This window comes from Antechinus flavipes, chromosome 2, assembly GCF_016432865.1.
Source record: "Antechinus flavipes isolate AdamAnt ecotype Samford, QLD, Australia chromosome 2, AdamAnt_v2, whole genome shotgun sequence".
NCBI lineage: Eukaryota > Metazoa > Chordata > Mammalia > Dasyuromorphia > Dasyuridae > Antechinus > Antechinus flavipes.
In genome coordinates this window covers 192,207,774-192,221,217 of record NC_067399.1, presented here as the reverse complement: position 1 = coordinate 192,221,217, position 13,444 = coordinate 192,207,774, and the positions used below count along the sequence as shown (strand labels likewise).

General features: G+C 33.9%; 1 protein-coding gene across 1 annotated transcript in view; it reads left to right on the top strand.

The window, feature by feature from the left end:
• Positions 1–13,444, top strand: part of PXDN (peroxidasin) — a 143,360-nt gene that overhangs the window by 120,413 nt on the left and 9,503 nt on the right. Inside the window, 3 exon segments of the mRNA XM_051976044.1 lie at positions 1,012–2,515; positions 5,986–6,120; positions 7,025–7,233. Coding sequence (XP_051832004.1) covers positions 1,012–2,515; positions 5,986–6,120; positions 7,025–7,233 — 1,848 coding nt within the window.

The following is a 13,444-nucleotide window of genomic DNA, read 5'->3' as shown; positions in this document are numbered from 1 at the left end:
TCATCTATTTCTGCTTCCATAAGGAATATATTTGAAGGAAATTCATAAATTCATTGATCTGAAAGGAACTTTAGAAGTCATAAAGTATGTTTCCTTCACACACATTTCCTTGTCATTGTTGTTGGGTTTTTTTGGGGGGAGAGGTTATAATGGACATTATATAATAATGAATATTGACATAGCTCTGTAAGCATGGCAAAGTGGTTTACATGCATAATCTTCTATTTGTCCTTACAACAGTTTTTTTTTTTAAATTTGGGACTATTAGTCTCATTTTATGGTTAGGAAAGTAAGGCCAAGAGAGGTAAACTAATTTGCTCAGAGTCACATAGCCAGCAAGGATGAAAGGTGGGATTTAAATTTAAAACTTTTCATTTATAAGACCAGCACCTTCTCCATTATTTCATGCTGCCTGTTTGTCAATTCTCTATTCATCCCTCACTCCATTAGATAGGGAGGTGATCAACTGAGGCCCAGAGTCAGGAAGGGTCTTGCTAAAGGTCATATAACTAATAAGTAGTAGAGTCACAATTTGGACTATAGTATACTGGCAGTGCTTTTTCTTTTTATCCTAAAAGGGTTTGGTTATATCTAGACCATCCCATTGTCTATTTATTTATTTCTTTATCCATTTATTTTTAGAATCTAGATCTATCAAGTGACCCACATTGTATACTTATTTACTTCTTACAATATACACAACATACAATTGATTTCTTCAGATTCTATCTCTCTATATGAGATAAGTGATAATTCTATCATTACATCAGTACCTCAGTTTTTGTTATTTAATTCAATTTAATATAACTTTCTTAACAGGCTAGGTAGGCATTAATAAAAAAAAAAGACAAACATAACTTTACCCTTAAGGAGCTTATGTTTTACTTTGATGTTAACATAATTTGACATTTCATTCAAGGAAGTGAAAAAATGTTAATAAAATTTTGGGTAGCAATTTATTTTGCATCTTTTCTATAAATAGAAAATTCTTGTTTTTGGTCTTCTTTTCAGGCTACCATTACAATGATCTTGTTTCTCCTCAGTACCTAAGTCTGATTGCAAATCTGTCTGGCTGCACTGCTCATAGACGAGTGAACAATTGTTCAGATATGTGCTTTCATCAGAAATATAGGACCCATGATGGAACTTGCAATAACCTGCAACATCCAATGTGGGGTGCATCTCTAACTGCCTTTGAACGACTTTTAAAATCTGTGTATGAAAATGGGTTTAACTTGCCACGTGGTATTAATCCTAATAGACTTTATAATGGACACCCGCTCCCTATGCCTCGTCTGGTTTCTACCACTTTGATAGGGACTGAATCAATTACTCCTGATGAGCATTTCACCCACATGATGATGCAGTGGGGGCAGTTTCTTGACCATGACTTAGATTCCACAGTTGTTGCTCTCAGCCAAGCCCGGTTTTCTGATGGTCAGCACTGCAGTTCTGTCTGCACCAATGATCCTCCCTGCTTTTCCATCATGGTTCCACCCAATGACCACAGAGTCAGAAATGGTGCCCGTTGTATGTTCTTTGTACGTTCTAGCCCAGTGTGTGGCAGTGGAATGACCTCTCTGCTCATGAACTCTGTCTATCCCCGAGAGCAGATCAACCAGCTCACATCATATATAGATGCATCTAATGTTTATGGGAGCTCGGATCACGAAGCCCGGGAAATCAGAGATTTGGCCAGCCACAGAGGTCTCCTGAGACAAGGCATAGTGCAGAGATCAGGGAAGCCTCTTCTTCCCTTTGCAACTGGCCCACCAACTGAATGCATGAGAGATGAGAATGAAAGTCCCATCCCTTGCTTCTTGGCTGGAGATCACCGTGCTAATGAACAGCTTGGGCTGACCAGCATGCACACGCTGTGGTTTCGAGAACATAATCGTATTGCTACTGAATTACTGAAACTCAATCCCCATTGGGATGGTGACACTATCTATTATGAGACACGTAAAATTGTTGGTGCAGAGATGCAGCATATCACATATAACCACTGGCTACCTAAGATCCTCGGTGAAGTTGGGATGAAGATGCTTGGGGAATATAAAGGTTATGATCCCAGTGTTAACTCTGGCATCTTCAATGCCTTTGCGACAGCAGCTTTTAGGTTTGGTCACACACTTGTCAATCCACTACTCTATCGACTAGATGAGAACTTTGAGCCTATCCCACAGGGCCACATACCTCTGCACAAGGCCTTTTTCTCACCATTCCGGATTGTCAATGAAGGGGGCATTGACCCCCTCCTGAGGGGATTGTTTGGTGTTGCCGGAAAGATGCGGGTGCCATCTCAATTACTGAATACCGAGCTGACAGAGAGGCTGTTCTCTATGGCTCATACAGTGGCCCTGGATCTAGCAGCCATCAATATCCAACGGGGCCGAGATCATGGTATTCCACCCTATCATGACTTTAGAGTGTACTGTAATCTTTCCTCTGCTGCTACTTTTGAAGATCTGAGAAATGAAATTAAAAATCCTGACATTCGAGAGAAACTTAGAGGGTAAGTTTCAAAGAAAACTTGGACATTTCTTCTGAAATAGTATACAAACTTTAGGGGGGAGAGCAGTGATAGGCTATATTATGTTCATGAATATGTCACAAAACTTCAATGATATCTCATTGTAAAAGACTTACTATAAGCATCCTGAAATATTCCAAAATGTAAACCATCAGGGTTGCCAAGAGAAGAAAGAGATCATTCAGAAATATTAAGATAAGACTTCTTTAGCTAATACTCAGTACTTTTTCTCTTTTGATGCCCCCAAGACTATAGCTAGGGAAAGAGTGATATGTAACAATTCAGACATTCATGATGCTGGATGGCTGTCAAGTCATATAACTACCATGGTCTCTGAAGAGTAAACATTGTATGTCACTCAAGGGGCACTGTAGAGGCCCATAATGTGCATGGGGTATAAGAAGACCCCCAGCATATTGAGTGGACCTCTTATGGAGGTTTGATTGGAGGCACAGAGAAGAATCATGCATGATGAGGAGCTGTGTGAGGAGATATCCAACACATCAAAAAGACCCCAGATCTATTAAAATATTATTGTACTCATAATTCAACATTCTATTTAAGATTAATTGTTAGTTTTTAGAAAAAAGGGAATTTAGTAAGGTGGTACTGGTAAAACAGTTGATTTAAGACATTCACCTAAAGTCTATGCAGTATCCCAAATGGATGTATAGAATTTAAAGGAAAATGGGACCAAGCTTAGAGAGTAAGGGATAAATCATAGATCTTTGTTGCTAGAAGTCCTTTTCTCAGCCATTTGGGATGCTCAAGATGTTCTCCTTTTATGGTGTCACTTTTTTGATAGGCACTTTGTAGAGCTGTGAATCTATATCTGCTCTGTCCTTGGCTCCTTATTTTATTCTTTCTAGCCACTAGTTTCCTAGGGGCATGATGCTAAAGCACTGATAGGAAGATGGAAATTCCCAAATCCTCTGGATCTTTCAAAGTTTACAAGGTCCTACTCCAGCCAAAGACTGGAAGACTGAGGCCAAGCCCAAAACCTCTAATTGTCCCTCAGGCGGTTCTTCCTCTGGAGTTTTTATTGAGATGTCATATTTGCTCCAATTTCTGTAATAAATCCAGTTGTCAACTCACTTGTTACTTTATGTAATATCTAAAGCATGACCAAATTTCCTTAGCTTATGTGAACAATATTCTTATGCAATGTCAATCCCAGTAAAAAAACTTTCACATTTGATCTAAAATGTGTAATTGATTGAATCTAAAAATTACATTGGAATTTGTTTTCATCTGTTTAAGATATCAGGGCATCTTATCACTTACTTTAAGTGGACAAAGAAGTCTTTATTAATTTGCCCAATGAAATTTTCATTCTCTTATTTTTGATGTTTGCTCTCCTTAGCAAATCCATTGGAATCTGGCAAAATCCATAATCAAAACATTTGGCTAATTCTGCAGGAACTTGGGAAGGTTCTACATTTCATTTTTAAATTCCTTCTCCATTGCTTAAACAGTCACAGGAAAAGTTTTTACAGCACAATTTATAATCAGATTTGGTAATTAGCATTTTTCTCTACTTCCAAATGTGATTTTACAATGTGACAAACAAGCATCTTTCTACAAAGCTGTAATAGGTTAATGCCTTTTTTGTTTTCTTGCAAAAAGGGCCTTCCCCTTCCCTAAACAATAAAAAAAGGAAATGAGTAAAAGGAAAAGAAAAATAAGCCTTCCTTCTTAAAAGGAAAACCTGGTCCCTTCCAAAATTCCCTGAGCTCATCTCACACATCTCACAGAGATTGAGATCACCCTTCCTCCACCTTCCCCTTCAGGTGAAAAATCAAACTGCTGTGTAGCAATACTTGGGTCCTGGCTCTCTTCCCCACAAAGAGTTTTATATCCTGGCTCAGACCAGTACAATTTTGTGTACTATAGTGGTACTACAGTTAAACTCCCAGAATTCAGAGGACACTGAACTACTTCATTCTCTCCCTTTTTATTTAAAATTTCAAAGTCCATTGACACAAGGATTATTATGGCTTATGACTTTTTAAAAATATCATATTACAAAAAAATATACTGCAACAAAATTGCAATTGGATCCAAAGTGGACTAGAATCTTTTACCCTCTTTTATTTAAGAGTTCAAAGTATATTTATACAGATAAATTTTAGTCTATTTTTAAAAATATATATCATGTTACCAAAATTTGTAACAAAACAAAGGCTGTTAATGGTTGACTTGAAATCCATCATAACTCAGGAGTATCTATCTAAAATTGAAAATATATTGGACAGCCTTAATAAACAAATGAAAATCATAATTATAGACCTCTACTATATATATGTATATATATATATATATATATAATTTCAGAAAATGCCAACTGTCTCTGAGAGAATAAATCCATAATCCTTGTTATAAAATTGTTCCTCTCCTTTTTGATAGTATTTGTTTTATTTGAAGAAGTCTGTCATCTTATTCTATCATATAGGACACAATTTCCATTGATTCTACACCTTAGAAACATAGATTTTTGTACAGCAAGATCTAGAATTATTTAACTGGAAGGGGACTTGAGGTTATTTGCTTCCAAAAATGTGAGTGAAACTCCAGATACATATGATGTACTATCTTTTCTGTTTCTAATGTGTTTAGAATAATGTGTATATAGATGGTCCATATCTGGTTGATTGTACCCTAAGCATTCATAAAATTCTTTGGTCTTCATAAACATCCTACTTGATTTGATTTGAGTCCACTGATTATAGTATAATTGTATTAGGGAAAGGCTCATTGATGAAGAACCTGAGTTATCGGGAGGTTATATGGCTTGCCTGAGGTCACACAACTCAGTATTTGAAGTGAAGTTTGAACTCAGATCTTCCTGATTTCTAAGTCCAGTGCTCTATTATTTAGGGGCGGCTAGGTGGTGCCATAGTGCACAGATACTCTGCTAGGAGTCAGGATTGCTCACCTTCCTGAGTTCAGGTGTGATCTTCTCATTTTACTCTACATCAGTTCAAAATGATATTCAAATGACACCCATTCCCCCACCCCAACATCTTCCTTATTACTGTAGAATTCTACTTACATTTCTGTCTCCACCAGTATGATATTTATTCATCTTTAAATTTTGTGATTTTTTTTTGTTAACCTTATCAAAGAGGCCATAATATATAGAAAAATCATGAAAGAAAATAGGTTTTTTGATATTTGCTTGAGTTTTGTCAAAAGTTACTTTTTGCTAAGGACAAGAGCATAAATAAAACATTAAAAATACAAGGAAAAAAAAAAGAAGTCACCAAAGAATATTTTTCTTATTAACTTGTTAAATATAGTGGTATATACTTTTTAAAATAGAATAGTTAATAATTTGATTTACAATCTTTTTGCTTTTTTGTGTATTGATAACTACTAAAGTCATAATAAGAAAATCTTAAAAATAACTATTTCTTTGTCAAGGAAATTTAAAATGTTTTTTAATGTCATAGATTATATGGCTCACCATTGAATATAGATTTATTTCCTGCTCTCATGGTGGAAGATTTGGTTCCTGGCAGCCGACTAGGCCCAACTTTGATGTGCCTTCTAAGTACTCAATTTAAACGTCTACGAGATGGGGACAGGTAATTTGCATGATCTGAGCAATATTTCATTGGAATACCAACTAAAGTTTAATGAGTGTTCATTAATAGTGCCAAAATATTTATTAGTATCATTATGCTTTCTAGGATCTAGGAGAGATAGGAAGGAGAATGGTATAGGTCTTCTATATTGAGATTAACTGGGAAGAAAAAATATTCTTTATTCTTAGTAGTTTTTTTCAAAATAATAACTTGTTTGATTATCCTTTCTCAGCAATAATATATCTTGGAAAGTCAAATTAACTATATTATAATGTTTGCACTGTTTAAATAATAATTTTGCTAGATAAAATCTTAAGGCCATACTTTATAAGGAATGTACCATTATATGTTTATAGCTTCTTTGATGAATTATACAGATGTTTTTAAAGTTCCAGATTTAATCTGTATTATAGTATAAAATGCTCATTGTATGAACTTATACTAAGACTTCCACAATTCCCTTCATTCAGTTATTAACTTACTCCCAAAGGATGTAGCCTTTTTTGTTTGTTTATGATCTTTTTAAAGGCTAGCTTATTGGAGAATTTAATTTCTGTCCTTAAAAAAAAAAAGACCAGCTGTTTTGTATTCCATGATATTATTTCATAGAATATTAGAATTTGGAAGAGACTTGAGAAATTATGTATTCCATTTACCTCATTTCCATCTAACAAAACTGAACCCCTGGAGAGGATGAGGGACTTTTCCAAGATCTTTAACTATCTGCAGTTGTCTCACATTATAAGTGAGTCTGACAAGAATCAGAAAGAATGCTCTCACGAAGTTAAATTTTGAGGCTTAGAGGAATTGCTTTCTATTTCCTCTAGTTATTTTGGGGTTTATTTTTGCTTATTTGACCCTATTTTTCTCTCTTTTTTCCCTCCTTTCTTTAACCAAACTACAGGTTATGGTATGAAAACCCTGGAGTATTTAGCCCTGCTCAGTTGACACAAATCAAGCAGACATCCCTTGCCCGAATTTTATGCGACAATTCTGACAACATCACTCATGTGCAAAGGGATGTCTTTAGAGTGGCTGAATTTCCACATGGATATAGTAACTGTGATGAAATCCCAAAAGTGGACCTAAGAATGTGGCAAGATTGTTGTGAAGGTCTGTATATAAAGGAAGGAAGCAAATCGGTTACTAATAATTGTTATTTGGGACTGTAGTGGTGGTGGAATTGTTTGTGAAGCACGAACTAGGAGAAGTAACATTGGATTTGCAAGCAAAATAACTAGGTTTGAATCTGGACAGTCAATTAAGTTCTTTGAGAATAGATTTCTCAGTTTGTAAAAAAAAAAGGGGGGGGGGATAATGCTTGCCTTGTATTCTTCATAGAGTTGCTGTAAAAAAATACTCAATATATTATTTATTTTTTAAAAATTGTTTTCTGCAATCAGTTTCAGAGAACTATCTTTTATATAAGATTGCTTTTTGAAGCTTATAGTCCTCTACTTACATACGGTGACATTGATGTAGTTAGTATTAGTTTGAATCTGTCCCACAGCCCATGAAATCATTTGCTAAGGCAATTGCAGGAGACGGTGAGCTAAAATTTATGTAGAGCAACTTCCTACTGCTTGAGTTCTTCAAGTTGATAATTTTGTATGGCTTTTGAATGATGTTACAAATATCCAAATGACCCTTGGCAGAAAAAAAGTTTCCTACCCTGCTCTAGAAGATCAAAAGTCTTATTGGACTAGACTGCGATAGTCCAGACTAATCTTAAAGATTGGTCTTCGTTACTTGCCTTGATAGTTTTCTATAGGCAGTGTTCTGTTTTAATTGTCTCATAGATTTTATTTCTCTTCCTAACTTTACCTTTGTACCTTTCTTTGAATTTATGTTTCCTTGTTTGATACTTAGTTCAATATTTCAAAAGACAGGTAATTTCAGCAATGGTGGTCCTGCTCTACCTGAGACAGGGATCCTGGTTGCTCACTCCCAATCTAGTATTCTTCTCTTCAGTGGACTACATGTTTCTTTGAGCATGTAATTTCACTGAAATAGAGAGTTCCTAGTAGAGAAGTCTTTCAGTCAATAAAGATCACCCTTTTTGATGTTTGAGGCACTAGGTGGTTTGATTTGCGCTGAGTCAACAGTATGTGACAGATGCAGGGATGAATCTACGTCAACCTCACTGTCACAGTGAGAAAAAATTAAATAACTAGCTCTTTTCTTGATTCTCTCTCTCTCTCTCTCTCTCTCTCTCTCTCTCTTTCTTTTTCTCTCTTTCTCTCCCTCTCCCCCCAACTGCCATGACAGTTCTTGTTTTATATAAATTTATATTATACAAATTCAACTTTATGTAAAGAATTTTGAAATTAATCTACATTCCAAAAAAAACTCACCATATTAACTTTACTATACAGAATTGAGCACTCTCTCTGCTTCTGCCCATCAACGAGGCACTTTGTAGCCTCTCACCCCACCACCAAAAAAAAAAAAAAAGTGAAAATAGAAGAACTGCTGGAGGGATCAGGGGCTTGATTCTTGATTTGATACCTGAATGCTGAGAGAAGAGACTTTTATCCTGCTCTACCCATCTGCCTTTAGGTCTTTTTTATTGTAGTAATTTTATTTGTTTGTAATATATATTGCTTTATGAATCATGTTGGGAGAGAAAAATCAGAGCAAAAGTGAAAAACCATGGGAGAGAGAAAAAAAAACCAGAAAAAAGAAGAGAACATGGCATGTGTTTATCTATATTCAGTCTCCTTAGTTCTTTTTCTGGTTGCAGATGGCATTTTCTGTCCAAAATCTATTGGGACTGCTTTGGATCACTGAATCATTAAGAACCAAGTCTTTCATACATTATCATATATTCTTGCTGTTACTGTGTACATGTTCCTGGTTCTGCTTGTTTTGCTCAGCATCAGTTCATATAAATCTTTCCAGGCCTTTCTATAATCAGCTTGTTCATCATTTTTAAAAGAACTTATTCTTTTAACTTATTCAGCTATTCCCCAATTGATGGGCATCTACTCCTTTTCCAGTTCTTTGCTACGACAAAAAAACCCTGCTGTAAACATTTTTACACATGTCTCCTTTATGATTTCCTTGGGATACAGACCCAGTAATGGCATTGCTGGGTCAAAGGATATACAGAGTTTGATAATCCTTTGGGCATAATTCCAGATTGCTCTCCAGAATGGATGAAATTATCTTTTCTGTCATCTTAGTCAATCTGAGAGATGTGAGGTGGTACCTCAGAGTTGTTTTAATGTGCATTTCTCTAATCAATAGTGAATTAGAGTATTTTTTCATATAACTATAAATGGCTTTAATTTCTTCATCTGAAAATTTTTCATATCTTTTGGTCATTTATCAATTGAGAAATGACTGTATTCTTATAAATTTGACATAGTTATTTATATATTTTAGAAATGAGATCTTTATCAGAAATACTGTCAAGATTTTTTTCCAGTTTTGTACTTTGCTTTTAATCTTATTTCTGTTGGTTTTGTTTGTGCAAAACCTTTATAATTTCATGTAATCAAAGTTGTCCATTTTGCCTTTCATAATGTTCTGTAGTTCTTCTTTGGTCATAAATTCCTCCTTTCTCCAAAGATCTGATAGGTAAATTATCCCTTATTCTCCTAATTTGTTTATGGTGTTATCCTTTATGCCCAAATTATGTATCCATTTTGACCTTATTTTGATAGTGGGTGTGAGATGTAGGTATATGCAGAGTTTCTGACATACTATTTTCTAGTTTTTTCAGCAATATTTGTCAAATAATGAGTTCTTATTCTAGAAGCTGGAGTTGGGAGTTTATCAAATAGTATATTGCTATAGGCTTTGATTATTGTGTTATGTGTATCTTATCTATTTCACTGATCCACCACTTTATTTCTTAGACAGTAGCAAATGGTTTTGATTACTACTACTTTATAATATAATTTTAAGTTTAGTACTGCTAAGCTACCACTTTTGTATTTTTTTTTTCATTAACTCCCTTGATATTCTTGAGCTTTTGTTCTTCCAGATGAATTTTGTTGTTATTTTTTCTAGTTCTATAAAAAATAATGTTTTGGCTGTTTGATTGGTATGGCCACCTGCCTTTATGTATGACCCCAAATGACTGGTTATATTCCTTCTATTCTGGCTTCTCTATCCTTGGCCTTTATATGTTCTTGAACTGTGTGCTGGCTCCCTGTCTCCATGGGTGGCAATGAAACCCCTTCCTTTCTCAGTCCTATGCAATTTTGTTTTATGTAAAAATTGCTTTATTATCCACTTACTTAAAATGAGAATTGTCTTTCTCTGTGTTTATATGTATATACACACATATATATGGGGTACATATATACATACACATATGTGTATGTATATACATATACACTTACATATAGTATGTGCACCGGTACTAGTAGAAGGTTGACTTAACTGATAAGTAGATAAAATATAGGCTTTGATGCATTATATGATAAAGTGTTGCTGATATTTACAATTCATAATTTTTCATCTTTTATCTTTCCCAACTATTTTTCAACTGTATGCTATTTCATAAATCCTGAATATATATATATATATATGCTTTTTAAAATTTCATATGAGCCTTTTGTTTTTCTGTCACAATTATTTCTTGATATCTTTACTTGCTATCATTTCCAATACATTCAACTTCCCTTGTAGCCAAAAAAAAATCCCCCAAAACAAAACACACACACACACACACACACACACACACACACACACATACATCAGTGCAATAATTGAATACAAAAATGACTTTGGACAACATATGCAATATTTTATACTTTCACCTCTCCAAAAAAAGAGAGGAAAATATATTTATATTTAAAAAATTTTTCTTTTTAATTTTTCTGTTATTTTGTACTTGTCAAACCTCATGAAACATGAGCATTTTCATATGCACAACAGAAAAAGAGAGTTATGGTCATTTCTTCCCCAGGGCTAAGATTGATCATTAAAATTACCTAATATTCACCTTTGGTTTAATGTTCTTTTTATTGCTATTATTACAGTACAAATGTTGAAATAATTCAATCAAGAATCATTTGTTCTCAGTGGAGACCTATTTTCCTTAAAGTTAGTAGTTTATATTCTGCTTATTCCATCTGTTGAAAAGCTGTATCTGTTTTTTATATTCCCTTTGCATTTTTCTACTCAAAATACTTTTCCATCAGAATGTCAAGAGGGCAAGTCTTTATATTTGAAGAAAGTTGTTGTCTTATGAATCTTTGGGAAATGCCAAGACTTTTTCACTTGATCAGATACAAAAGGCCTTTTCATTTTTGATAACTAAACCAGATTGCCTTTAGCTGCTTAAAAGTAGCAAGCCAGATTTTCTGTTCCTTTGCTCTGAAAATCTGAGTTTCCTTTGAAAGACTTAATCTTTGGCATTCCATAGTCTTCCCATTTCATTGTCTTCTAAAGAGTTTGTCAGTTAATTTGTTTGAGAAACTTAGCCATCTTTAAGATAGTTGGGTCATATTTCTTCTCATTCTCAGAACGTGAGGCAACTGTCTAGGGTCATGTTATTTTATAGCAAACTCAATTTGACATTTATTGAGTACCCCCTATGTATGAAGCTGAAAGGACAATTAATATGTTTTGGCTGTTTTAATTTTAGGCTAAAAAACCATAACCACAGAACAGCTCGAGAAATTTAGGTTTGGTGAATTTAAATTTTCCTAACTAAAATCATGTGTCTTTTTCCTTCAATAAAGACTCTTTTAAAGCATAGTTTACTAGGACAGTGTTTCTTCATAGCATCTGATATTAACAATGTTTGTGTATTTTTGGTTCATCTTCAAAATTGCCTTGAATATACTCCAAGTTTTACATAGTAATATCATAAATTTGTAGCTAGTAGAGATCTTAGAAATATTCTATTGCAGTTCTCTTATTCTATAGATAATAAAACCAATTCTTAAAGGGGTTAGATGACATGCTTAAGGCTATACTGGAGAGTCAGAATTTGAACTCAACCATTCTTTTTTTAGCTTTTTATTTTCAAAATATAAGCATAATTTTCAGCATTCACCCTTGCAAAACCTTGCGTTCCAAATTCTTTTCTCCCTTCTCCCCAGCCTTTCTTCTGGTTAGCAGGTAATCCAATATATATTAAATATGTATTTAAGTATATGGATAATATATTTAATAATATATAATATAATAATGTATAAAATATAACATCAATATAATATGTTAATGTTATAATTGATAATAATATATAATTAAATGTATGCAATTTTTCTACACGTATTTCCACAATTATGATGCAGAAGAAAAATCAGATCAAAAAGAAAACAAAAAGCAAGCAAACAACAACAAAAAAGATGAAAATATTATTTTGTGATTCATACTCATTCCTCACAGGCCCCTTTCTAGATGTAGATGGTTCTCTCCATCAAAAGTCCACTAAACCCAGCCATTCTAATGTCAAATTTTGTGGGGATTTTTTCCACTTTATTATTCTGCTTTCTAATAAACATGCCAGAAATTCAGAGGAACATTCAGATGCTTCTATTTAGCATCTTCTAGATCTCCTGTAGCCAATAAGCCAAAGCTTAGTACTTGAGATCCTGTGCATTCTTTATAGGCCCTATTGTTATATGACTTTTCCAGTAAATATAACATTCTGCTATGGCTGGTTGAACCATCCAGTCTCCAAGGCTGCTAGGATTGGAGTGATTATGAATGATTACAGTCTATAATAATATAAAAAATACACTTTCCTAAAACACATTTTATCTTTAAAATCTTTTATAAGCATTTTCAACTCAGACTTCTGGGATGAGATATTGTGGGTTTTGTAGAGGGACCAGGGCTCAGAGCTAGAAAGATTTAAGTCCCGCCATTTTACTTCTTAGTCTTTTGAGCAATGCTTTGAGACTGATAGGTGCTGATCTACATTGGTAGAGATAACTTTCTCACCAATTTTTTATTCTTTATCCCAGTGAAATAATAGGTTTTATTTTTTAAAAAGCCCAAACAATAAATAGGATTATAGGATTCAGAGCTGGAAGAGACTCTACAGATCATTTTCTCCCTATTCTTTTGTTTTTAAATGAAGAAAATGAGATACAAAGAAGGGAGCTGACTTGCCCAATAAATCAATCACTTAATTATTATTATTATTAGTCAGTGTGAATTGTAATAATCATATAATTGTATAATTATTATAATTATTAATAATAATAAAAGAGCTGGTATTTTATTTAATACAAGTTCTCAGATTCCAGATATCATGATTAAGTCTATTGCTTATTAATATTCCTTTAGGTACTTCTTGTTTGACATACAAGAAAATCCTTTCTAAGTTTGCTTTTATTAGCATTTAACAGTAGTA